The 26,424-nt window shown below is 43.5% G+C and overlaps 1 protein-coding gene across 1 annotated transcript in view; it reads right to left on the reverse strand.

Annotated features, from left to right (window-relative positions):
* The window catches only part of KLHL3 (kelch-like family member 3), a 177,903-nt gene that overhangs the window by 87,891 nt on the left and 63,588 nt on the right, over window positions 1–26,424 (reverse strand). Inside the window, exons 4-5 of the mRNA XM_006899495.1 lie at window positions 22,770–22,891; window positions 9,504–9,666 (exon numbers count right to left, since the gene is read on the reverse strand). Coding sequence (XP_006899557.1) covers window positions 9,504–9,666; window positions 22,770–22,891 — 285 coding nt within the window. The remainder of the gene's footprint in view (window positions 1–9,503; window positions 9,667–22,769; window positions 22,892–26,424) is intronic.

The following is a 26,424-nucleotide window of genomic DNA, read 5'->3' on the forward strand; positions in this document are numbered from 1 at the left end:
GCGCAGGAGGGGAAGACCCTCTATGAGGTGGATTGATTCAGTGACTGGGGTAATCGGGATGGGTGTGTCAGAGGCAGTGCGACTGGCACAGGATAGAGCAGAGTTTAGGGCTGTTGTCCATAGAGTCATTATGAGTCGCAAACGACTCGACGGCACATAACAACAACAGGAAGAGAGAGTGAACGAGAGAAGAGAAGACAATGAGTAAGAATCAATCTAAAGACCTTTTTTAAAAATAAAGCGTGGAGACCCTAATTGTAGTAGTCTCAAACATTTTGGAGTCAGTACTAGGTTCAAATTCCAAGACTAACTACTAAATTGAGATCTCTCTGTCCACTCGGTTCCTAAAGTAAAGTGGCTTTCTGTGTTCTCAAAAACCTTCAAGAAGAAACAGTGAAAATATTGCCTTTATTTACCACTATTCTTTGTTGTTGTTCATTTCCTTTCCTTCATACATAGGAGGGAAGGGACTAAGTCTATCTCGTTAGAAGCCGAATCACTCGTGTCCAGCACCATGTCTGCACACAGTAGGTTTCTAAAACCATTGAGTTTCAGAACTGTCCACAGATCATACAACATCCCAAACTAGCCCTAAGGCTCCTCATCCCTCTTTGGGGATGTTGTAAACCTAAGTTTCAAGCCCCAAACAAATAGAGCTCATGACCCAACTGTGACCTCTTTGAGTAGGGTAGCTGCTGACGAGTGCAGCAAATCCCATCCTTTGTGAGGCCAGGGGCCCCACGGAACAGGTGTGAGAGCCTCTAACCCTGCCATTGCCCACATCCTCAGCAGAGACGGGCAGACAGGTGGATACACAAATAGACTCAAAGATTTTAACAAGGTTAAGAAAATAAGACAGACTGCCTGAAATCTCTCTCCCTGCCCATACTGCCCTATTTTTGGAGGGAAGAAGCAAGCTTTCTTAAATCAATATTTAACTGTTTCTCTGCTCATAGAGATGATTCAGCTCCCACAAGAAAGTAACAGACCCACACTGGCCTTTTCCTAAAAGGGTCACGACCACCAGTCCTCAGATTCTAAATATTACTACCTTCATCCTCCCTGGATCAAGTGGGTAAAGAGCTCTTTCCATGTCGACTTAATTCCAGAAATATGTGTACACTCACCTTTTCTCTTTCCCCACTCTGGCCCCGCCCCTTAGAGTTTCTCTCTTTTTCCTTTTATCTATCTGCCTATCAGTCCCTGTCCCTTTCTTTCTCTCTCTCTCTCCTCCCCCCCCCCACACACACTCCAGTAGAGGGTGTTTTGATTAGCAGTCAAACACTTAAACCGAGTACACGCATATGTGTATGCACGCACGCACACACAGGGCTATATGAAAATTGCCCAGTGCTTTTGATCCAACAACCAAGTTCTCAGTTGTTCAGACAATAGAAGAAACGAAAGAAATTCCCTAAAACCCCAATGAAAGACTAGCTAGCCACAAGAACTATCTGCAGCTGCACTACTACTTTATTAGCCCTTTTCTAGTCAGAAGAAGAAAATCAAGCAGAAGCAGGAGTGAGGCACCGACTGTGGAGAGATGGGCTGAGTTGGCCCGGTGGACAGGAAAAGAAAGAGTGGGACTCAGAACGTGAGCTGGAGTCAGAACGGCCTTGCTGTGAGTCTTGGCCCTGCCCCTTACAAGCTGCGTGACCTTGGGCAAGCTATTAAAATTTTATGGAGTCTGAGGGTTTTTTTCACTTACAAATTGGGAAAATAATGTTTGCTACACTAGCAAAATGAAGTAGTATCTATGAAGGATAGAGTATCGTGCCTGGTACATAGTAGGTGTTTAAAAACGGTAGCCGCTCACACCATAATCATCATCATGATTATTTTATGATGTCAGGTTTGGAGCAGCAATTTCACAAGACGACCGCTGCTGAGTCAGAGATTTATGTTTTCAAAATATTTTGCCTTTGTTATTGTTGTTGCAGTGAATTTAAATTTTAAAAAGCCATTTCTCTTCTTGAACACGTGAAGCCCGATGGCTTTTCTACCCCTTAGCTGGAAGGTTTCTGCTCAGCTTTGGCAGACTGATGTAAACAACATGTCTGAAGAATTTTAATTGCCATTTCGTTAATGGGGTCCCATTAAAATCCCTCTCAACCAGCTATGTTGATGGCCCAGTGCAGGGCCACCCAATTACCAAACAACAAAGTCCCCATAAACTGAGGCCCTGGCCTCTGAGGTTAAAGATTAAGCAGTGGCTCAGCACTACTGAGGAATAAGAAACAGGCTGTACAAAACACGAGGGCCTTCTCCTGGTTACTAGCTACCCAGGGAGGCTGTGCTGCTCTCAACTGGGGCAGGGGTCCAAGCAATCAGCTTCTAAATGCGGGGACCCTCATACCCTCCCCCAGGAAAATACACATCACAGCACAAATCTGAGGCCACAGCCCTGGAAGGAAACTGGATTTAGAGGAAGCAGGAGGGACTGCCACAGCAGGAAGGGACAAAGCTGTTCCAAACAGGAAGTCCAACGGGCAGCTGGATGAGGAGGGGTGGGGTGCCAATTCCACAAAATTGTCCTACCTCTGCTTCCCGGGTGCTCTCACCGGGAAAGCTGAAGACTCGTCAGAGGCACAACAGGCCTTAAAGATAAAGTTACATTTTGTAGGGAGAATAATTTAGCAATATTATCAAAACTAAGTGAACGTACATTCTCTTGAGCCAGCAATCACAGAACTAAGATTATCCCTACAGTCGGTGTATTAGCAAACATACTTCAAAATATGATGTGCAAAATTTCTCAGTGGAGTATGCAAGGTTTCTTTATATGAAAGAGAACCAGAAACATCATAGAGGACTAATAAGATAAATAATGGTTTATATACGTGAAAACTCATCATCCTCAAGTCAGAACCGACTCAGAGCTGACCCTCCAGCAGTTTTCCAAGGCTGTAAATTGCATAGAAGGAGCTGTCCATCTCCCTCCTGTGGAGCGACTGGTAGACTTGAACCACCAGAGAGTGGTTATTATTTACATTAATAGTCTAATAAAAATAATGTGACAGTTATACACAAGGTTCTGATATTAATATAGTAAAAAAGTACAATTAATATGGTTGCTTCTATTAGAACAACTTAAAATAATAATCTATAAATATTATTTCTATATTATTATAAATACACTTATGTTCTTGTTGCTGTTATGTGCCGTCGAGTCGCCTACGACTCATAGCGACCCTATGTACAACAGCCCTAAACTCTGTTCTGTCCTGTGCCAATTGCACTGTCTTTAATACACCCATCCCGATTATCCGAGTCACTGAATGAATCCACCTCATAGAGGGCCTTCCCCTCCTGCACTGTCCCTCCACCCTCCCAAGCATGATGTCCCTCTCCAAGGACCGGTCTCTCCTCACAACATGTCCAAAGTATGTTAGACGGAGCCTCAGAATTCTTGCCTCCAAGGAACCACCCGGTTTAACCCTTTCCAGGACAAATCTGTTTGTTTTCCTAGCAGTCCATGGTATTCTCAATACTCTTCTCCAGCACCACAGCTCAAAGGCATCAATTCTCCTTATATTCTAAAATATATACAAGATATACTCCCTGCTCCTACTGGGAGAGGGCAAGATTTATCTGCATTTGATGACTATGTACACTGTTTGTATTTTTTTTTATCTTGAGTACAATGTGTTCTGTTGAGTCAGAATTGAACCACAGGTGACCCTCCAGCAGGTTTTCAGACGCTGTAAAACATACAGGAGGAGATTACTGATCTTTCTCTCACAGATTTAACTGGTGGATTAGAACCATGTGCCTTTGAGTTGACAGTACAGCTCCTTACTACCTGGCCACCAGTACTCCCTAGAGGATAAAAGGGCATTTGTTAAGTGCAACTGCTAAAGGGTTATTTTTGATGAAATTATGGAAACTTATCCACTGCATGGAAATATGTTCAGAATGTTGTTGTTGTTGTTATGTGCTGTCAAGTTGTCTGTGACTCAAAGCGACCCTATGTACAACAACCCTAAACCCTACTCTATTCTGTGCCAATCTTATAGTCTCTGACATACCTACTCCCAGTACCCCAGTCATTGAATCAATCCATCTCATAGAGGGTCTTCCTCTCTCATGCTGTTCCTCCACCCTCCTAAGCGTGACATCCCTCTCCAAGGACTGGTCCCTCTTTGCAACATACCCAAAGTATATCAGACAGAGCTTCAGAATCCTTGCCTCCAAGGAGCATCCTGGTTTCACCCTCTCTAGGACAAACCTGTTTGTTCTCTTAGCAGTCCATGGAATATTCAACACTCTTCTCCAGCATCACAGCTCAAAGGCATCAATTCTCCTGTCATTCCTAGTCATTGATCAGCTCTCTGATACATAGCAAGTAATTGCAGACTATGGCCTGGTTCAGGAATACCTTAGTCTACAGAATGACACTATTGCTCTTCAGTACTTTGGAGAGGTCTCTGACAGCAGACTTTCCCCATGCAATTTTTTTTTTAATTTCCTGGCTGCTGGTACCAAGAGTGTTGATTTTGGAGGCAAACAAACTGAAGCTGTTAACAATCACAATTTCTTCATTGTCTATCCTGATACAATTGGCCCAGTGGTGAGAATCTTTGTTTTCCTGATGTTGAGCTTCAATCCATATTGAATGCTGCAGTCCTTGACCTTCTACAGCAAGTGCTTCAGGTCTTCCTCAGTTTCAGCAAGTAGTGTTGTGTCATCTGTATAACGCAGATTGTTGATGGACCTTCCTATAATACTGTTCAGAATATACTGCTAAAATATTTTTCCCAAGCTAGGAAACATACCTATGCAATGAAAGATCTGGAGACATACACTAAGATGCTGCCTGTGGTTCTCTCTAGGTAAAATTGGTTTTTATGTTCTTTCTACCTGTTTTTCCACACCATAAAAGATGGTTTTTCTATTACAATAATAACAATAGAAAGTTTATCTTGGGAAAGTTTTTCTGGAACAAAATCCAGAGTCAAAGTTGAGGGCTGTAGAGTAACACCAGAGCCCAGCTGGGCAGAGAATGGAGAGAGTGGGGAACCAGTACTGGATCTGAATACTGGGCATTTGGATAAAGAGAAACCAAAATAAGAAATGAAATTATCTTTTTCTCCAAGGTGCACACAGACCTCACAAACAGCAAGGAGTGGCCTGAAGATTCCTGGCCCTGCAGTTGAGCCCAACTGAGGGCTTTCACCACAGATGAGGATGTTGGCTGGAAGACACACCAATACTCCACCCTGGGTGGCATCTACTTTTGTACAAAGGCATGTTGCACTGAAAAAATCTGCTGTCAAGGAACTCTCCAAATTGCTAACAAGCAATGAGTCACCTGATCCAAGCCATGCTATTTTCAACTACTTGCTATGCATCTGAAAGTTGGACAATGAATAAGAATTACAGAAGAAGACTCAATGCCTTGGAATTATGGTGTTGTATAAGAGTACTGAATATCCCATGGACTGCCAGAGGGACAAACAGACCTGTGTTGGAGGAAGTGCAACCAGGGTGCTCCTTAAAACGTAAGGATAGTAAAAGTTCATCACACATACTTTGGGCATGTCGTCAGGAGGCAATAGTCCATATAAAAAGAGATCCTGCTGTGAAAGGGTCAGAGCAAGAGAGGAAGACCTTCAACGAGAGATGGATTGACACAGTGACTGTAACAGTGGGCTCCATCATACCATGAGGATGGCACAGGGTGGGACAAAGTTCGGATCTGTTGTTCAATAGGGCTGCAATGAGTCATAGATGACTTGATGGCACTTACAACAACTCCTCCCTATCCCCACCCCCACAGATCCCAAAACCACCCTGAGAGGCAGGGTAGCATCTATCAACCCTGCCAAAGAGAAAAGAAAATGGGTCCTGGGTCAGTAAGCTCCAAAGTGCTGACTGGTCTGCTTTCTAGTTATGATAAGGAAGGTCCCCTTAGGATTGCTGCTGCTGTTGCTGTTGTTATATACTGTAGAGTCGGAAACCACCCACAGCTGACCCTCTAGTGGAATTTCAGAAGCAGTTAATCACATGAGAAGAGATTGCCTATCTTTCTCCCACAGATCAGGTGGTGGCCTTGAATTGTGTGCCTTTGGGATTGCAGCACAGCTTCTTGCCACTAGGCCACCAGATCTCCATCCCCTTAGAATTATTGTTGTTGTTGTTGTTGTTGATTGCCATCAAGTCGAGCACGACTCATAGTGACCCTATGAACGAAAGACCTGAACCCTATTCTATAACTATAATCATTTCTCTAAAATCATAGAGTTGCCAGAGGCTTGTTGTTTAGGAAGTGGGTCCCTGCTTAGGATTAGTTAGCTTAAAATATCTCCTGACCTCAGGGTGCAGGCCCAGCAAAGTCCGTCACTGTACAGGGCTTTCCCCAGCCTGTACTGTCCAGCTACGCTGTGGCCATAGGGGCCAACACTGACCCTGGTATATGACCCTAGTAGCTGCTCACACTTGACACTTAAGGAGGAGGCAGCTTTGTCTCAAGAAGCAAAGATGAATAAGAATATCGGTTTCCATCTAAAGTCAAGGAGTGTGAGACAGAGGACACAAAGTGGGTTTACATCACTGAGTGGATAGGGTACATAAGCATAGATCACATTTAATATGCTCGCTTCTCTAGAGTGTTACTTTCACAATGCTTCTTTTCGTGTCTTTTCATCATGTTCTTATCAATCCTGCCTTATCATAGCGCCTTCAAAAATATGATCTCACTGTTGTGCATGGCAGAGGCTGCAAAGAAAGCTCTCCAGGACTTGGTTACAGGCTCCACGGAAGGGCCCAGAGGCAGGGAGGAGGAGGTGCTAAGCCTTAGCACCATGCTGATCAACGCTGGAAGTGCAAAGGCCCACTCAGCCAGTGGGGAAAGAGACAAGAAGAAGTCACCTACAATCTCACAGCCCCCTCCACAAGACGACTAAACATCTTGCGTCTAGCAGAGACAGCTGAGTGTCTCCACTGTCTGGTTGGGTAGTCAGTACTTGGGGATTACATGGGACAGTCTTCCAGGCACACACTCCTAATGCAAAACACCAGCTCTAGCCGCCTACACTCCTGAGTTACTGCTTCACAGGGCTGCCTTATGTCCAAACTCACTCTGGAAGCAGTGGAACATTATAAAGTCATTATAAACACTGACTCTGAAGTCAATACTGCCTAGGTTTGAATCCTGCCTCTGTCTCTACTAGCTAGGTGACCTCGGAAAATTATTGAACCTCTCTGTTCTTCTGTTTGTTCAGCTGTACCTTGAGTAACAAGGTGATGCACATAAAATCTTAGCATACAGTGTGACCCAGTGTGAGAGCTCAATAAATGCTAGCCAAAAATAACCCATCAGGGTCTCTGCATATGCACTTGTGCATACTGTGTCCACACTGCTGGCAGCGCCCAGGCACCGTGACAACGGTTAGCCCGGAAGCTGCTAGTAGTAAATGTGTGTTTCCTACAACACCTCCCAGCTCTCCCACGGATCTTTCATCACCTGATAGTGACAGAGAGAAGACACAGATACAGAATGGAGGGGAAAGCCAAGTCAGAAAACCCAGGAGACTCTGTTAAAAGTTGAGATTCATGACATTTCCCAAATACCCAAGGATTGTGTTGTCCAACCACAAAGGGCGGGATGAGTGAGGCACACAGTTGTGAAGGGGAGGGTCAGAAGGGGAGACAAAGAAGGAAGGAGACAAGTCCTGATATCTAAGCATGCCCCCTTTGCCACTGCACCAGCAGATCTTCTAATGTGGGCCTGGGCCTTGACTAAGCTCTGGGCTCCACTGTCTAAGCACATCTTTCAAGAAAGTGGCATCAGCAAAGGCAGGACTGGGGAGCCCACTCCATGGAGAGAGAAGGCACCCTGATGAAAGGTTAAGAAAGGTAGAGAATTTGCAAGGAAAGGGACACAAAATGGACAGCAGAGCCCAGCAAGCTAAGATCCAGGAGACAGCAGATTCGGGTAAACTACTGGGCTTACCTGAATCCTTCACAAAAATCATCATCATCATCATCTTCACTCTGGGTCCCACTTGTAGGTTCAGTAACAGACATCATCAAGAAATGAGAGTATGTACAGGCTCTTGAGCCAAGGGCTTGACCAAAGAACAAAAGGATCCAAAAAACAGAACAAAATGCTTCTCATCTGGTATACCAAGGGGCTAACACAGCACAAAGAGCTGGCAGGTGGGCAGCCAGCAGGACCTCAGTTAATTTCCAGACACTGGCTGGACAGACGGCACAGAACCAAACAGCAAGCACCAGAGTGTCAGTCTGCACAGGAGGAAGAGTGAGATTCTTTAGTGCAGAGGGAAGAGGTGGCCATGACTAAATCGATCCATTTAAATGACCAGGTCTATTCCCTGGGTCATCCATGACCTTTATCTTCAAGCTGAAATAAGTAGCAATGAAGATTTCTTTCCAGTTAACATGGTTGACTGAACACTCACATCCATCTTCACTCCTCCCCCAAACCTCATTAAAATAACAGGAAGACAAGCTCTGGAAGCAGAGGGTGGTCTCAGAAAAAGAAAATGGAATCAATAGATCATCTGATGTACTGAGGAGTATTCATTCGTATCTGGTAAGAATTGATGGTAGAGACACACAGAAAGCACAGAGAAAAGGCAATCATTAACTTCCAGTTGAAAAAATGCTCACAGATAAGAAAAAATCTGTAGCTATAATACATGACTTCACTCAGTGTGGGGATGATGTCAGTAGAACAAATGAAAGAGACACATACATGTCTAAGTAGAAGTATGAAATAGCAACCCCATTAGAATTCAACCGATACTGTCTCAGCTAATGAATCAAAGCACAGCAGAGTAAGCATACTGCTTAGGTGTTACTGTTGTCATGTCCTGTGGAGTCAAAACCAACTCAACGCTGACCTTCAGAGGCTGTTAACTGCCCAGGAGGAGACCGTGCATCTTTCTGGGGCAGTGTAGTTCTTGGATTTGAACAACATACCTTTAGGTTGGCAGCACAACTCCACACCACTAGACCAGAGCAATTTGGGTATAGGGAGGTAAATGAGAGACAAACTAACTTGGAGCGGAATCAGAAACTGCTGTTATCTTAGAACTGAACATGATTAATTCTGGAGAACAAGACCTTAGGTGACAGATAAAGTGGTAGACCTTTACTATCAGGTTCACAACAGCATTTGGTGTACTAATTGTGCTCATAGAACACTTGGATCAAAATTTAAATTGTCTTAAATAACAATGATAAAAAAGACTAATCTCAAGACATAGCTCAGATTACTCTTCCCACACCACATCTTCTCAGTTCTCTTTCCTTATGAAATTACTGCCTGTATCATCCACTGGACAATTAATCACACTCTACTTGACAAAGGGCTAATCATTTCTATTGTTAATTATCTTTCCACCTGTGCCTTGTCCTGCTAACTAAATTACAACTGCAGCGCAGCAGAAGCCACTGCTCATAATTTTGAGTCCACAGCAGACCAGGTTATTAACTATGCCGGTTCAGAGGAGATGCAGCAGCCCAGCTCCCATTACCTGCATAGGCGTTGGCCTGCTGCAGAAGGTCGGTGCAAGTGTGGACGTCTGCAAATGCGCGGATGCCCAGGCAGTTGGTGGGATGCAACTGAGACTGCAGGAAGTCACAGCAGTTCTGCCGAACGTCCATGAGCTGCAGCAAGCTGGCTGCTGGGAGCAGCACCTGGAGGAGAAGGTATTGACATGCTAAGATACCTGATCCTAGGATCAATTCCATAAAACACAATCAAATCAAAATCTTCCCATCACTCTCCACTGCCTATCCAATAAAGTCCAAGTTTTCCAGCCTGGCCTTTATCAGGGCAGCCCTGGCCTACCTCCCAGCCTTTAAAAAGACAAACCACAAAAATAACCCAACTTTTTATTAGACGTGGAGTGAAATTCACTGAGCAAATTGGCTTCCCATTCAACCATGCATAACACATGTTATTTTGTAATACTAAATACAGTCTCCACATCGTATCAGGAGAAACATAGGCAATCTTCTGCTGTGTGATTAACTGCCTCTGAAAACTCACTGAAGGGTCAACTACAGGCTGGTTCCAACTCGATGGTACACAAAACACTGTATGGGCACTCTTCCCATCTCCTCCCTGAGATTCTGGTTTCCCTCAGTCCTTCTAGCCTATCCCTATCTACTTTGTCCTTGTGTAAATGCCGACCATTTGATCTTGTTTAGTTGAGTCCTCCTTTTTCTTTTAACTTTAGTTTTATCTTAGTTTGCTTACAAAGTTCATATACATTGTGTTACACACAATTCTTCATTCACATTGTGTTTTATACAATTTAATTTGATACAATTCCAATGCATTATGTTTTATAAACTTAATCACCATTGGTTATGCCTATCATTGCCCTGTCTTTTCAGGTCCCTGCTGAATCTTTCTCCTTTCCTTTACCTGCTCTCTCCACCCACAAAATTGTGCAATGCTGTGATTTCACCTCTACTCATCCTCACCCCTCTTCTCCCACCCACCCCCCACCCTTGGTTGATTCTTCTAAGGAGCAAGGATGTATTGTCATAGTGCTTTTGTTCTCCTTATCAGTCTATCTACTGTTGACTGAAAGTTGAGTCACAGAGATAAGTTTAATTCCAGGCTTGAAGGATGACTAAGGGCCATAGTCTCAGGGGTTCTTCTAGTACCTATCCTACCAGCTCAGAAGCAAGCCTGGCCTAGTGTTTTCATTAATTTGAGTTTTGTTCCACATTTTTCTCCCCAGGACCCTCTACTGTGATCTCTCTTAGAACAATCAGCAGTGGTGGGCAGGTATTATCCAGCTCTGGTCTCAAGGTCATGGCAGCTGAGGTGTACATGTTCCATTAAATCCTCTGGACTGTTTCTATGTCTTTGGTTTTCTTTGCTCTTCTTTGTACCAACACAGAGAGATCAATAGTTGCACGTTAGATGGCTACGTCAGAGCTTTCCATATCAGTCGCTACTCATTAAAATAGGATGCAGAACAGTGCCTTTGTCTCCCAGTCTTATTTACCATTACTCTCCATTTCATGAGCCTTAACTCTGTCATGACCCACAGATATATCTTGTCCACCAACATTTTCAGCCTCTACTGTTTCTTGGGAAGCTCCTATCCCACTTGTATTACATGGTGCTATCCAGCAGAGAATCCTAAAACGCTGAGTTCACTCCACCAGTCTTGCTACATAGGATATATTTGTCCACTTGGGATATATATGTGTCCCATATAATTGTTTCAAAATCTATACTATTTCAAAAAATGTTTCCATGATTTCAACATGTTTTCCATAACCGAAAATACAGTATCGACAAGAAGATCTCAAAGCAGAAAGTATTTCAATCATGGAAAGATTAGTTAGTTATCAGAGGATTCTTTGTGTCCCCCACAACCTTCATCAATGCTTCTTAAAGTGACTGTGAGTCTCCTGGAGTCATTATTAAAAGGTTAATTATTTTTTTATCACCCTAAATAATTTTGGAAACAAATAATGACAAAAAAATTAATGTCATTAAATTGTACTCTGGAGAAGTATTGAAACAGCAAATGTTATGTTATGAGCTGCCAACCTAAAGGCGGGGAGTTCAAATCCACTAGACGTTCTGTAGAAGAAAGATGGGCAATCTCCTCCTGTGTGATTTAAAGCCTCTGAAAATCCACTGGAGAGTCGGCTGTAAGTTGATTCCCACTGGATGGCAATGTGTTAAGTTGATATATATTATCACAATTTTTGAAAATTCCCTAAACGGAGCAGGTTCTTGATTCAGTAGTTCTTGATTCAAATGGATCTTGAGCTGCAACATTTCTAACAGGTGATGCTTGCAGCTGAGCATTCACAAGCCACACTTTGAGTAACAAGCTCCTACAGCACTGGTTCTCAAACTTGCCGGCACTCTAAGATTATCTGAAGAGTTTTAAAAATGCTGATGCCTAGGCCTTATCCACCAGGGATTCTAATGCAACAGGTATGTGTGCTGCCCAGGCGCTGAGATTTTTTTTTTTTTTAAAGCTTCCTGGGTGCTTTAGAGAACCTCTGGCTTTAGCTTACTGCCCTCATTCCCAATAACAAATTGTTCACAGCTCAATCTGAGTACCTGTGTGCCAGGCCTTGGCTCTGGGGTTCAGTGGTAAGCGCCGAAAGTGGAGCTCATATCGAGTGGAGCAAAAGACTCACTTGCAAACCCCTCAGAACGCCAGCATTCACGTGTTATCCAATATATAAAAGAAAAAGAATATCTTTGGGCACATTCTCAGAGAAAGGAGAGCGGAGTTATTGTAAAAGGTCACGGGACACATTTATGCCACAGACTAAAGGACAGAAATAGTTCTTGCTCAGGTGTATGTGTTTTTCCTAAGAGCCAGGGGAGGAGACTGGCTGGAGCAGGCCGGTGGGGTGCTCAGAAAGCCAACGTGTGCCGGTGGAACCCTCCCCGGCTGCTGAAGCTGGCCCTCCAGATCAGAATTATAAGGGAGAAGGCCATAGTCATTCTCCACCTCAGCTCCCTCCTGCAGAATGGCAGATAGTCTGAGGGGAGATTTTCCAAAAAGAACTTTAGGAAAAAACCACAAAGCAGAACAGGTTGATTTGAGACTGCTGCAGTTTTGATCCCAGCATCCATTCCACCCCAAAACAATCCCCATGCCTGGGACCTTTCACTCCCAGCTGCTGCTTGGCTCAGAGAGAGAGTAGCTACTCCAGCCAGGCTCCAGCTGCTTTCACACACTAGGGATGCCCAGGAAGACCCAGGCTGCACATACATTTTGTTTTCTTGATTCAGAACGCTTAAAAAAAAATTAGGGAGTGGGAGGGTGGGGAGTGATTTAAATTCTGGACTCCTAACTTCTTCCAAAACAGCTCTGAGTTCTCAGCTCTTCTCAAAACTGTTCCGTGCCTATCCTCGGGCCTGTGCCTCCACCAGGGCAACCAACCGAACTGGTTTGCCCACAACTGAGTGTTTTCCCAGGACATGGGAGTTTCAGTACTAAAACTAGGATGGGTGGTCACCCTACATTATTCCTGCCAACTTACCCAGGCCCCAGAGTCCCCACTATCAGATGTCATACTCCCCAGCTGTTCCCAACTAGGTAAGCTCTTCCTACCTACAAGCTTAAAACTTCCCCTTCACAATGTCTAGGCCCAAGAAAACACGTTCCTTTCCCCTCTCTCTTCCACTCTATGTCCACAAAAGGAGAGCCATAAACTAGCATCATTTCCTTTGTGTTTTCTAAATCATTGTTTCATTCCTGAGGAAGAAGAAAGTCTCCCTTTCCTGAGACATGCGGGTCATAAAAGAACACAAGAGCCCCCAGTTCTCACGAGTGGGCCTCCATCCCCTCTAGGCAGCCACCACCACCCCTAAGTAGCCATAAACTGGGAAAGTCAATTACCTTGCGTGATTGCTCGGCCTGGACCAGCAGATTCCAGGACCAGATTAGTCTCAGACCGCTAGCTAGCAGAGATCCATTAACTATTCTTGTTGAATACATACCAAGGAAGGAAAGCTATGTCCCAAGGCCCCAGACGACCTCTGTGACATCCCTCTGAGTTAAGGCCCCAGGGTGACCCTAACTATCCTGGGTTGCCTGGGACTTTCCTGGGCTCAGGAAACCCTCAGCTCCTGCAAACTGAGACTTCACCCTAGAGACCAGTGATTTTTCACCCTAAACATATCCTGGGGGGACAGAAGTTATCAGATACTGTCCAAGAAAATACCTTCTCAGAGCTGTGGTGGGTCCCAAAGGGGCCAGGTGTGACAAGTGGCAGGCAGCCTTTTAGCCTTTAGCCACAAAAGATTCCTGGGCATAAAACCTGCCCCCAAACGGCATGCACAGCCAAGCCAAGAAGAGGTAGTGCCAGAAACCAGCTCTCCCTTTCCCTTTCTCTCTTTCTCACTGTAAGTTTCACGCTTAAATTCTCAAGCTCATCTGCACTGGAAGCTCCCTGCTTGGGTGCTCACCACTCCACCTCTCCAACCCCAACACACACTTTTCTATAAACTCTGAATCACCTGTGCATAGAAAATAAAAGTGTTCATTTTGTAAGAAAAAAAAAAAAACAAATTCTCAAGCTCATGACAATCAGCTAGGGAAATGAAGGAACATTTCCTGAACACACTCCTTAGGTTATACTTTCTGTTTTTAAAACCTCCCTGGCTAGGACTACCCACATAGCTTTCAACTTCCTACTGTTCATAAAACCCACCTCACGGGCAAAAATTACAAGGTTTTCCATCTCTCCACGCCCCCTATCCTGTTTGGGTCCACTCCTGCCTGAGAGCATTTCCAAAATGACTTCTTAAAAGAAAGGGGGCTTGCGGCTGCTCTAATTGCTCCTTCCCTCTCTTTGATCTTACACTGTGATTAGTTATGAGTCAAAGGCTCTTTTCTTCCTACCACTTGCTTCATATGGGAAGGCAGAAAGAAAAGTAAAGGAAGTAAAAATGCTGCTCAAACTCTGGGTCTCACGGACAAAGTGAGGCCCAATTCAGTGGGTTCCTTCAAAGAACAGAGAGCAAAGCATCCTTAGAGCAGCTGTCTTGGTTCTTTCTCCCACACCAACAAGGGCTTTGAGAAGATTTCCTCTTCTCTTATCTGACTAGAAACTCTACTCTCTCAAAGGGCAGCAGTAACAAGATAACAAACAGGAGGCCAAGCTCAAGTCCTCAGCTTTGAAGCAAGATAGTCCTGCGGATCCTAGGGCAGAACTGCTTGTCCTGGAGGGGAGACACTGAGACCAGGGGAAGAAGTCACTGCCTGGAACCACCCTCAGGGCAGAAGAGTGCCCTAAGTCTAAAAGCTCTCAGCCTGACACACTTTGAGCATGTTGCAAGGAGGAACATCCTAGAGAGGGACATCATGCTTGGGAGGGTGGATGGACAGCACAAGAGAGGAGGATGCTTGATGAGATGGATTGACTAAGTGACTGGGGTAACAAGGATAGGTGATCAGAGATGATAGGGTTGCCTCAAGATAGAGCAGGGTTCAGAGCTGTTATACCTGGGGTCGCTATGAGTCACAAGCGACTCGACAGCACATGACAACATGCTTCTTAGAAAACCAAAGGCCAGGAATGACCCTCAACACAGCATTTATAGGTTTTCCTCCAGCACACAAATGACCTGCCTTCCATTCTTCCTGAACAGACCTGTCCTGTTATTTCTTTCCCTTGGATAACATGAAAACACAGCAGAGGATATCCCGTCACAGAATTTGTTTCCTTTAGGAAAAACAAAAGGAAATGCCCTGCCTCAGAAAGCACCAACTCCTGGAATTTCAGGGAAGCAGGGCCACGCTCAGAGGAGGGCATCAATCGGAGGCTGGGAAATGGCGACACGGGCCCTTTGCCCCTGCCATTCACTTAGCACAGGCTGCAAGGCCTGTCAAAACCTGTTGCAAGAAAGAGAAAGGTGTATCAATGAATAGGAGAACTCCTGGAATAGTATCATGAAGCGTGGACTTGAAATTCTGACGTTAACCTTTCTGGGCCTCTGTCTCCTCATGAGTAACATGAGCACAGTAATGGTGCCTGCCTTAAAACTTGTTACGGGATCAAGAGAGGTAACACATTTAAAGCTGGTAGCATAGTGCTTAGTATATAAAGAGTGCTGATTATGTAGTTTTTTTATTATCATCAATCATTACAAGCTGAAGAGAAAATTCTAGACATTTATTCAATGAACAACTACAGTTCACCACAAGCACAGAGTCAGAGAAAGCTGAACTCAAAACGTAGCTCTATCACTTTCTACTTAAGCGACATGTTTGTTGTTGTGTACTGCAGAGCCAGAAGTGACCCATAGCTGATCCTCTGGTGGGTTCTCAGAGACAGTTAATTGCACAGGAGGAGATTGCCCATCCTTCTCCCGTACAGCAGCTGATGGCCTTGAACCGCATGCCTTTGGGATCTCAGTGCAGCTTCTTGTCACTAGGCCACCTAGTCAATAATAAATGTCAACTATGACCTGCTGGTTTAAAATCTGGAAAGGTGTGGGTCAGGGTTGTATCCTTTCTTCATATCTTCTATATCATTTTCATACTGAGCAAATAATTTAAAAAGCTGGACTATATGAAGAAGAACGTGGTATCAAGATTAGAGGTAGACCCATCAACAACCTGCTTTTGCTGATGACACACCTTGCTTGCAGAAAGTCAAGAAAGCTGGAGGCACTTACTGAGGAAGACTGGAGAACTCACCCTTCAATATGGATTACATCTCAACATCAAGAAAACAAATATCCTCACCACTGGACTAATAGGCAACATCATGTTAGATGGAGAAAACTCTTAAATTGTCGATAATTTCATTGTACTTGGATACACAACTAACACCCTGGTAACTGCAGTCAAGAAAGAAAAAAAATTACTGTCCAGGGTTTTCAAGTTTTAACCTTCTTTAGCTTTAATTTGAACTTGCATATGAGTAGTTGATGGTCTGTTCCACATCAGCACCTGACCTAGTTTTCACTGTTGATACTGAATTTCTCCAAAGATTCCTCCCACAGATGTAATCGATCTGGTTCCTGTGCATCCCACCAGGTGAAATTCATGTGTATAGACTGCATTCATATTTCTTTTAAAAGGTATTTGGTATGAATAAATCATTAATTGTACAAAATTCTATCATTCTATCCCCAGCCACATTTCTGTTGCCAAGTCCATATTTTCCAAATACAGATCCTTCTTCATGAGAAATTCCTAATTTTCCCGTTTTAGTCATTCATTATTATTATTAATCCATCTTGTTTAATGTTCAATCGATTTCTGACTGCAACAGTTGGTAGAAATCATCTATTTCTTCCTCTTTGGCTCAAGTTGTTGGTGTATAAATTTGAATTATAGAATTATACAAGCTGGATTTAGAAGAGGTCGTAGCACTACAGACATTATTGCCAATGTCAGATGGATCTTGGCAGAAAGCAGAGAGTACCAGAGGAATATCTATCTGTGTCTCATTGACTATGCAAAGGCATTTGACTGTGTGGATCACAACAAATTGTGGCTAACCTTGAGGAAAACAGGAATCCCAGAAAACTTGATTGTGCTTATGTGAAGCCTATACTTGGACAGAAAGCAGTACTCAGGACAGAGCAAGGAAACACTGCATGGTTCAAAACCAGGAAAGGAGTGTGTCAGGGATGCATCCTGTCTCCATACCTTTTCAATCTATATGCAGAACAGATCATTCAGGAAGCAGACCTTTATGAGGAGGAATGTGGCATCAGGATTGGAGGAAGACTCATCAACAACCTATGTAATACAGATGACACAACCTTGCTTGCTGAAACTGAAGAAGACCTGAAGTGCTTGCAGCAGAACATCAAGGATTGTAATCTTCAATATGGATTGAAGTTTAACATCAAGAAGACAAATATTCTCACCACTGGGTCAAAACGCAGAACCGTGACAGATGGAGAAGAGATTGAGGTTGTTGACAATTACAGCTTGCTCAGCTCAACAATCAACATCCTTAACACCAGCAGTCAGGAAATCAAAAGATAAATTGCATTGGGAAAATCCTCTATCAGGGACCTCTCCAGAGTACTGAAAAGCAACAACAGTCTAGAGACTAAAGTGTACCTGATCCAAGTCATGGTCTTCGCAATTACTTGCTATGCATCAGAGAGCTGGAAAATTACTAAGGATGACAGGAAAAGAATAGCTGTCTTCGAGCTGTCGTGCTGGAGAAGAGTTTTGAATATATCATGGACTGTCAAGAAATAATTAGGTCTGTCTTGGAGAGAGTGAAACCAAGTGTCTTCTTGGAGGCTAGAATTTTGAAGCTCTATCTCACATAGTTTGGGGACATGGCCAGGAGGAACCAGTCCTTGGAGAAGGACATCATGCTTGGAGAAGGGTGGAGGGACAACGCAGGAAAGGAAGACCCCGGATGAGATGGATTGATACAGTAACTGGGGCACTGGGGATAGTGTCAGAATCAGTGAAACTGTCTCAGAACAGGGCAGGCTTTTACAACAACGTAAAGTGAACAATAAGAAGGAAGTACTCATTTCTTAAGATAATCAACTATACAAATCAAAAGGACAGCATCTGTCCAGGAGCCAAGCTCCAAAGGCAGAAAGGGATAGAATAAAAAGAGTAATAGATGGGAAGAGTGTCGTTGTTCTTGTTGTTAGTTACCACTGAATCAAGTATAACCCATCGTGACCCTTTGAACAACAGATCTGAACACAGTTCTATCCTGTGCCATCTTCACTCTTCCTGACACATTACAGCCCATTGTGACAGTCACCATGTCAGTCCACCTGGGCGAGGGCCTTCCTCTCCTTCACTGACCCTCTGCCTTTCTGAACATCATCTCTAAGGGGTAGCCTCTCCTAACAACATGCCTGAAGTATGTGAGGCAAAGCTTTATAATCTTTGCTTCCAAAGAGCACTCTGGCTGCACCCTCTCCAAGGCATATCTGTCTGTTCTTTTAGCAGTCCACGGGATGTTTAGTACTCTTCTCCAACATCACAGCTCAAAGACACCAATTCTTCTTCTGTTATCCTTGTTCACTGTCCTGCTCTCAGATTCATAGCCAGTGGTCAGAAAGATCATGCCCCACCTTAGTCTTCAAACTGCCATTATAACTCCTCAAAAATTTGGAGATGTCCCTACTCTCCATAATAATTTAGACAGTGTTGCTACAGTGTGGATATTGCAATTAATATCATAAAAATAATGTTTGAATGGAAACTAGCTTTTGCTAAACTTTCATTCAAATCACAATTTTAAAAAAGAACAAAAACACCCACAACAAAACAACACCACATGCTTGTAGCAGTTGCAAACAAAACCATCTGATTCAAAGTATCACCATAACTTGGTAATAATGACAGCTCTGACTGGAGAGCATTGTTGTTGTTAAGTGCCATTGAGTTGCAGGCAACTCATAGCAACACTATGAAGGAGAGTCCTCGACGCTTGGGTGCCTTTCATCCTCTCTCCAGGTTCATAGGATTTCTGGAGGCAAGCTATTACGGAAGTGGATGCCACTCCTCCTTCCAAGGAGAGCATTAGAAAGTTAAAAAATAAATTAGCACAAAGTTTTGGCCTTATAAGCATATCCAGACATGTAAGATGCCTTATGAAAAGTACTTTTGTTGTTATAACTACTAAAGGGATCTTTTTAAAATTTTTTATTAATGAATTTTAATAAAAATTTACAGAGACTTTGGATTTCCATTCATTCATTGTTGCACCTTTTTCCCTGCCCAACCTCCCCCCAGTTCACTCTTTTCTTTGAAAAGTAAAATTCTTTCATTGTTATACAATCCCTTCTGCTAAAACATTGTAAAAAAAAGTTTGGGAGAAATTGTAAAATAATTTGAAGATCCAGCTCAAGTAATGCTTCCTAAGTGAGATCTTTTCCTGATCATCCTCATCCTCATCCGCACCAAGGCAGAAGTGTCTGTCCTTGCCTCCTGGACGCCCCATTCTGGCACTCGCACACTGGAGAGTGACCATGTAATTATCGATCTGTCTTCTTCTTCAGACCACATTCTCCCCGGGGAAACAGCCCTCCCCAGTGCTCTCTGTCCCTACGCTGTCTACCTGCACAGGACAGGAGTTCCGAGATTGTGTACTGGATGAATGAATATGGTAATAATCAAGATATAGCCTACCACAAGAAAGGAGAAAGGACTGAGGCAGCCTCTCAACACTTTGCTGCAACTCTCCACTTGGCTATGTCATGCATTCCCTTAAAGAGCCTCTACATAGAGAAATAGCTGGAGCCTAGCCCAACCTTCTGTCACTGCCAAGCATTCTGGGCATACCTCAGGCAGAAGGTATCCCAAAGCTCTCCCCTTTCGGAGAAATGAATCACTTTCTGGCCAGATGGAGTTAGTCCCTGCCTCCCAACCTCTGGCTCCCACTCCCCATCTGGTTCTTTCTCTTCAGTGCCCATGCACATCCAGGCTTCCTCCTGAAGTTTTCCACACATATGTACTCCATCACCATCTCCCCATTTCTGTAGCAATCAGAGTCAACATTTATTAAGTGTTGACCATTTCCCAGGAACTATTGTAAGCAATTTACCTATATTCAGACCCTTAATCCTCACAACAACCATATGGATACTATCATTACGCCCATATTACTTATGAGGACAGTAAGGCAAAGATGTTAAGTAAGTCACTCAGGGTTACACAGCTAGGAAATGATGAAACCAAGTCAGGGATGTACGCAGTCTAATTTACAATCACCCAAGGGAATGTGCACTACTATGATTGTGCCTTACAGATGAGAAAAACCAATCCTTGAGGGGAGGTATCAGTAGGGACATGAAAGAGTGTCTTGTAAGAAGCAGGACAAGGAAGCCAGAAGGCTGAAGAGTATGTGTCTTCTTGACCAGGGACCCAGGAGGAGCAGGGAGGTCGCTGAATCCCATGCCCCACTTTACAACAAGAGTCATGACAAGAAAACGTTGCGAATTATTGGCAAAGCTGAAGCTCAAACTCAGATCTCTGTTCGTACTCAAATTTCTGCTTCAGTGTTATTTCTGCACATTCTCTGATCCTGCACACCGTTGCTCTGGCCCCCTGCCAGCAACCCCACAAAGTGGTTTCAAAAGCCAATGTAGAGCCATTTCCCCAGAGTCCTCTGATTGGGCTAGCTGCTGCTTTCTGCTTTAGGATAATTGCTTTCATAAACTAATTTTAGAGAGATCAACCACTGGATTAGGCCAAAGTTATACCGATAAATACCTAGCGAGGCAATAAAAATCCAGAATGGGACATCCAATTCTATAAATCTGTTACCACTTTCTAATTTGCACCGAGTAGGGGGGAACTCTGTTACTAAATATATAATGAAAAAGGAGAAGCTAAGATAATTTCTTCAAAAATAGCCTCAGATGTACATTTCATTGTCTTTTCCTTCATACCAAGGAAAAGGATATTTCTGGTGTGCTGGGTAAGCCTTTGGAGGTAAGTCAGAGACCTGCAGACAAATATCAGCAGCTTTACATTACAGTTGTAACTCTTTGCATTATCTGATGTTTCTGTATATTAAAAATGGGGAGAAACTCACATATGACCAGGCTCTCATAGAAAATACAACATTTATTTCCTTCTTTTCTTTTTTTTAAATAAATGGCATTTAAAAAAACAGTCTCAGAATTTATCTCATGCCTAACTTCACCAATTCAAATCATATGATTTTATAACCTCCCTCACTCTTGTACTCCATTTATATGAAATTCTTTTCACCTAACTGACCAAAAGTCGCTCAACTGTTTGAATTCTGTCACCATATCTAGCCTGCAAGGACCAAATGACTGTACAAATAGTACAATGCAAGAGAGTGTCTGTTTCAGGGACCACAGATACAGGCGAGTGGGTAGACTCTGCAGGCCCAAATGCAGTGGTCCTCACAATTGCCTCAGCCTTGACCCCATACCAATACCAGTCACCACACCAAGCTAACGTCCACTCATCCTGAAGGTCTCACCTTAAAGCTTATCTCCTAAAAGAGTCCTTCCCATACTCCCTCTTCCACCCAAATCAAATTCCCCTGACATTCTCTCAGTGCACAATATTCTTTTCCTTCAAAGGATGTATCACAATTTATGCCTAAACATTACACGCGCGCGCGTGAGTGGGTAATGAGCATTTGTCTTCCTTACTCAGCTTTAACTTCACGAGGGCAGGTGACAGAATCATCACTGCTCCCTGATGCAATCACAGTGCCCAGGACTGGCAGGTCCTTAAACACTGGACTGAATTTAGTGGATAGACTGTTAGCAACTCAGTCTTCCAAGTATCTCAGCCCTGGAAAAGTGGATGGAAGTTGGTCTGGACAAAAAAAAAAGGATATTTGGTCACTCAAGGGATAGCTATCTCACAATGAATAAACTCATGTGCTTAAAACAACAACAAAAAAAGGAAATGAGGAAAAAAAAAACAACTCATCCCAAACTTTACATTCCACCAATTTACATTAACTCTAATTAAGAATCTCCATCAGTACTCAAAGCCATTGAGCCAGAAACAACTCACAGCTGACCCTCCAGTGAGTTTCCAGGACTGTAAATTGCTTGGGGGAAGATGGTCCATCTTTTTCTCAGGAAGTGGCTGGTGTCTTTGAACTCCCAGAGGCAAAGACTTTGGGTTAGCAGTAGTGATTTGTAGGACTTAAGGGTGGGTCCCCTCTCAATCACCTTTCTATTCCCAGGCAATGCTGATATCAGGATCCCACAGGAAAGATGTGAATGTTTGGGTGGAGTATTATCTTTGCTGGCTCCTCTTTTAAAGGCTCCAGATGGCTGAATGGGGTGGGGTGGGGGTGGGGGGGAACGACGACAGTAAAAGGAGAAAAAGGGCACAGACAACATATTTCACAGCCTCAACCTTCTGAGGCTCAGCCTGGTGACTGGTACCCACAGTGCTCAGGCATTTGGTGAACTAATGTTGAAACAGGAACACATTTTAAAGCCTCACAATCCAGTAGTCAAAATCCCTGAGAGGAGATGATAGCATCATGCAGGCTTCTTGTTCTTCCCCCACCAAGATTTTGAACTGACCTAAGTTACAGACTTCCTCCTCTCCAAGCTCCCTCACAGGTAATGTTGCCTCATGGTCAAGAAAGCGGGTGTCAGAGTCAGACAGGTGTGAGTTTGAGGGTCAGTTCACCCATGTGATCCAAAATGAGTCGCCTGCCCTCTTTGGACCTTCAATTTCCTCTTGAATTACACACTGAGTTGTGTGAGGGTTAAGTGGAACAGTGAATAGAGAACAGTGGGTACTGACTGTGTACTATATTGAGCCATTAGCAGACCTCGGGTTTACCTGGACATTCTCTTCAGTCACCTCGATTTCAGCAGTATAGATGTAGTCAATCAGCTTACTCAGCGTCTGCCCATCCACATCTTTTATTTCAATCTTCTTGGCTTTACTCTCGGACATGTCACCTATAGTTCAAAATCAAAACAAAATGGAGGTGAGCTTGGTGCCTAGGACATGCTTAACTTTCACATGGCCTCCTGCCCTTTCTTGGCAACATAAAATCATGGCCTGTGTTTCAGGAGGTGGGAGGAGGGTCCATGCTCTGAAAAAGGATAAACCAGTTGACATCAAGGTCCCATCAACTTTGGCTCTCTGATCATTTGCAAACCCAAGTTTAAGCATTCCTCCCTCTACCTGCTGCCCATTTCTATTTTGAAAGCATATCACTTGCTGTGAACTTCTATGTTGCTGTTACTTTGTTAGGCAGGATAGAGCCAGATTTGACTTACAGGGACCCAGGGACTCTATGCACAAGGGAACAAAACCCTACCTGGATGTCCTTCATCAAGACTAGCCTCTCCATTAACAAGCCTAAAGCTTCTACATATATGGCCAGGCAAAGTGGGCAAGACACATTTGGTAAACTAACGTTGAAACAGGAACAATTTTTAAAGTCTCACAATCCAGTAGTCAAAATCCCTGAGGTGAGAGGATAGTGTCACGCAGGCTTCTTGTTCTTCCTCCATTAAGATTTTGAATTTATCTGAGTAACACAGACTTTTATATCTGTCCTCAAGGAACACAGGTATATAAAAACATTTATAAACAGAAGTGAGAGGGTGCTCTGGTGGCCAAGTGACAAGAAACTGCACTGCAATTGCAAAGGTGCGCAGTTAGAATCCACCAGACGCTCTGCTGAAGAAGGAGGGGTAATCTCCTCCTGTGCCAGTCGAATCTGACTCGATGGTACACAACAAGAAAAAAACAAAACAAAACACAGAAGTGGGGAAAGCTTAAGAAGAGGTATACACAAATTGTGATAACAAGAACACAGAGTAACATTTATTGAGTGCTATTATGGACAGTCAGCTATGAATCTGTTCCAATTCAATGGCACTTAACAACATTTATGGCCCTTGGGGCTTCAAATGATTACTATGCTCAGCTGCTAAACAAAAGGCTGGAGGTTTGAGTCTACCCAGAGGTGTCTTGGAAGAAAGAGCTGGTGATCCACTTCCAAAAACGGAGCCGATGAAAACACTGTGGAAACATGGTGTCTCCTGAGCTGGAGTCAGTTCAATGACAACAAAATTTCGGCCTGGCACTATACTAACTACACTACCCACTTTATTTTAAACAGCTGCCTCTTTTCATCTTCTCCACAACCCATACTTTTTAGTAATATCCCGAAGGCGTGTTATTCGAGACCACTAACTGTTTCATGGGAGAGGGATGGGCAGTCTCCTCCTGTGCAATTAATTAACTGCCTCTGAAAACCCTGCTGGAAGGTCAGTGATGGGTCATCCCAACTCTTTGGTATACAATGACAACCACCACCCTCATTTTACAGATGAGGAAACTGAAGCACCAGATTAGGCAACTTATTTTGTTGACAGATACACATCCAGGAAGGGACTGAAAGCAGGAAGTCTGATTCTAGCACCCACGCTTGCAACCACTACATTATAGTAAATCTCAAGAAGGTGGAGTTGTTGTGAGTTGCCATCTAGTCAAGCATGACTCATACAAACCCCATAAACAACAGATCCTGAACCCTGTCCTATCCTACACTATGTTAATCAATTCTAACATGCTTGAGCCCATTGCTGCAATCTATCTGGATGAGTCTTCCTCTCCCTCGTCAACCTTCCACCTTTCCAAGCATTAATCCTTTGCCAAGGAATAGCCCCTCCTAACGATTCCCAAGGCACATGAAATGAAGCTTCACCATTTTTGCCTCCAAGGAACACGCTGGCTGCATTTTCTCTAAGACATATCGTTTCTTCTTTGTACAATCCATTCCTTACCCTAGAGTGTGACAAACCCTGCTAACAGATTTGGGAAGGTCACCTACTAACAAATCCCATTGGAAGTTAGAGAGTGTAGAAATGTTCAATAGGCAGCAAAGGAGAATAAGGATGACCTAGAGGTAAAGAGGAAAGTGTTAAAATATGTACTTGGAGACTCGTGAGACTTGTGTGCCTAGTGCATAGAGGAAACAGTGAGGGGAGAGAGCTGGAAGGATAGAGCCCTACAAGTCATACAAATGAATGAAGGCTTTACCATAAGAATAATGAAGCACCATTGAAAGGCTTTAGACAGATAGGGATTTCAAATAAAATTTTGATGCAAAGTGGAAGCTGGTTAGAATGCAGAGAAACAACTGGATAGAAACTCTCACAATAGCCGAAGAAAAAGTGGATGTGGGACTGTGACTCAGGGCAGCAGGACCCCCACATTTCCAAAGTGAGGCCCCTTTAGCCTGATATACACAGCTCACAGGCCAAGTTCATCCAACAAGAGCTGCTGATTTCAGAAAATATGGTGGAAGACAATGTGTCTTTGCAAACCAAAATAAAGGAGAACCTGACTGCAAGAAACAGGGGATTCAGAAGCCCTTGTGTGAATGTGGAGACAGAGCCGGGCGGTTGTTTTCTCTCTGTGGAATGCGTGCACCAGGGCCAAGTAACTAAAGTACAGAATGTGGGCAGAAGACACCCACTCCCAAGCTGCGCGTACCCTACAAGATTCCTCCACCAATCCACAGTCTCATCATGACACAGTTCTAGATCTGAATGGCTCAGGAACAGAGAGGAAAGTGGAGAAAAGCAAATCAAAAATACATTCCAAACCCTGCCTGCTCCCCTCACTGCAAGATCAGGTAGACCAAAAACTCCATTCTGTTTTCTCCTCTCTTTACTGCTGAAAGAAAGTCTCAAGTCATCAGAGAAAGACCTCAACACAAAGAACCTAAAGGCAGGATGAAGAAAGACAGTAGAAACAGAAAAATATGGTACTCATCCCCTCTCCATAAAAGGCAGGCTCTCACTTTCTGTCTCTAAGTTTGCTCCAAGACATATAAACAAAACATGGACATGCTAAGAAATCAAAGTTAAACTTTTATCTCTAAATAGCTACTTTCAAAAATGCATTAATGACAGTTCAGTGGATAATGACATTGCACAAAGTAATCACAGATAACCACTTCTTAGTTTAAGAATTTAAGCCAAAAAAAAAAAAAGACTAATGAAGCCATGAAGGGTAGATGAACTCCTGAAACTGAAACTATAGCCCCGTGATAATCTATAAACCTAAATTAAAAATAACGCCCACAGTCTTCTTAAAACCAAACAGTAGTTTTGTTCAACTAATATAATAGGTCTGCTTCATCCATCATGCTCTTTTAAGAACTCACTATCAAACTGACACAGAAACTTGAAAGATTCCATGGGAGACTTAGGGGACAGTAAGTTTGTTAATGAGAAAGAAATCACTCGGGGGGGTTTGTGGACCAATGAGGGAGTTTTTCTTTTGCTTTTCAAGGAGAGGAGCAAACGGCGGGGTGGGGGGAGAAGGGTGCAACAATGAATGAATGGAATCCCAAAATCTCTGTAGATGTTCATTGAAATGAAAAATAAACAACCTAAATTTAAAAAAAAAAAAAGGAGCAAGAAAGATTATACAACTCTAATATAATCAACCTCCCTCAACTGTATCC

The sequence above is a fragment of the Elephantulus edwardii genome, unplaced genomic scaffold (assembly GCF_000299155.1).
Source record: "Elephantulus edwardii isolate Elephantulus edwardi_28Jun2011 unplaced genomic scaffold, EleEdw1.0 scaffold00259, whole genome shotgun sequence".
NCBI lineage: Eukaryota > Metazoa > Chordata > Mammalia > Macroscelidea > Macroscelididae > Elephantulus > Elephantulus edwardii.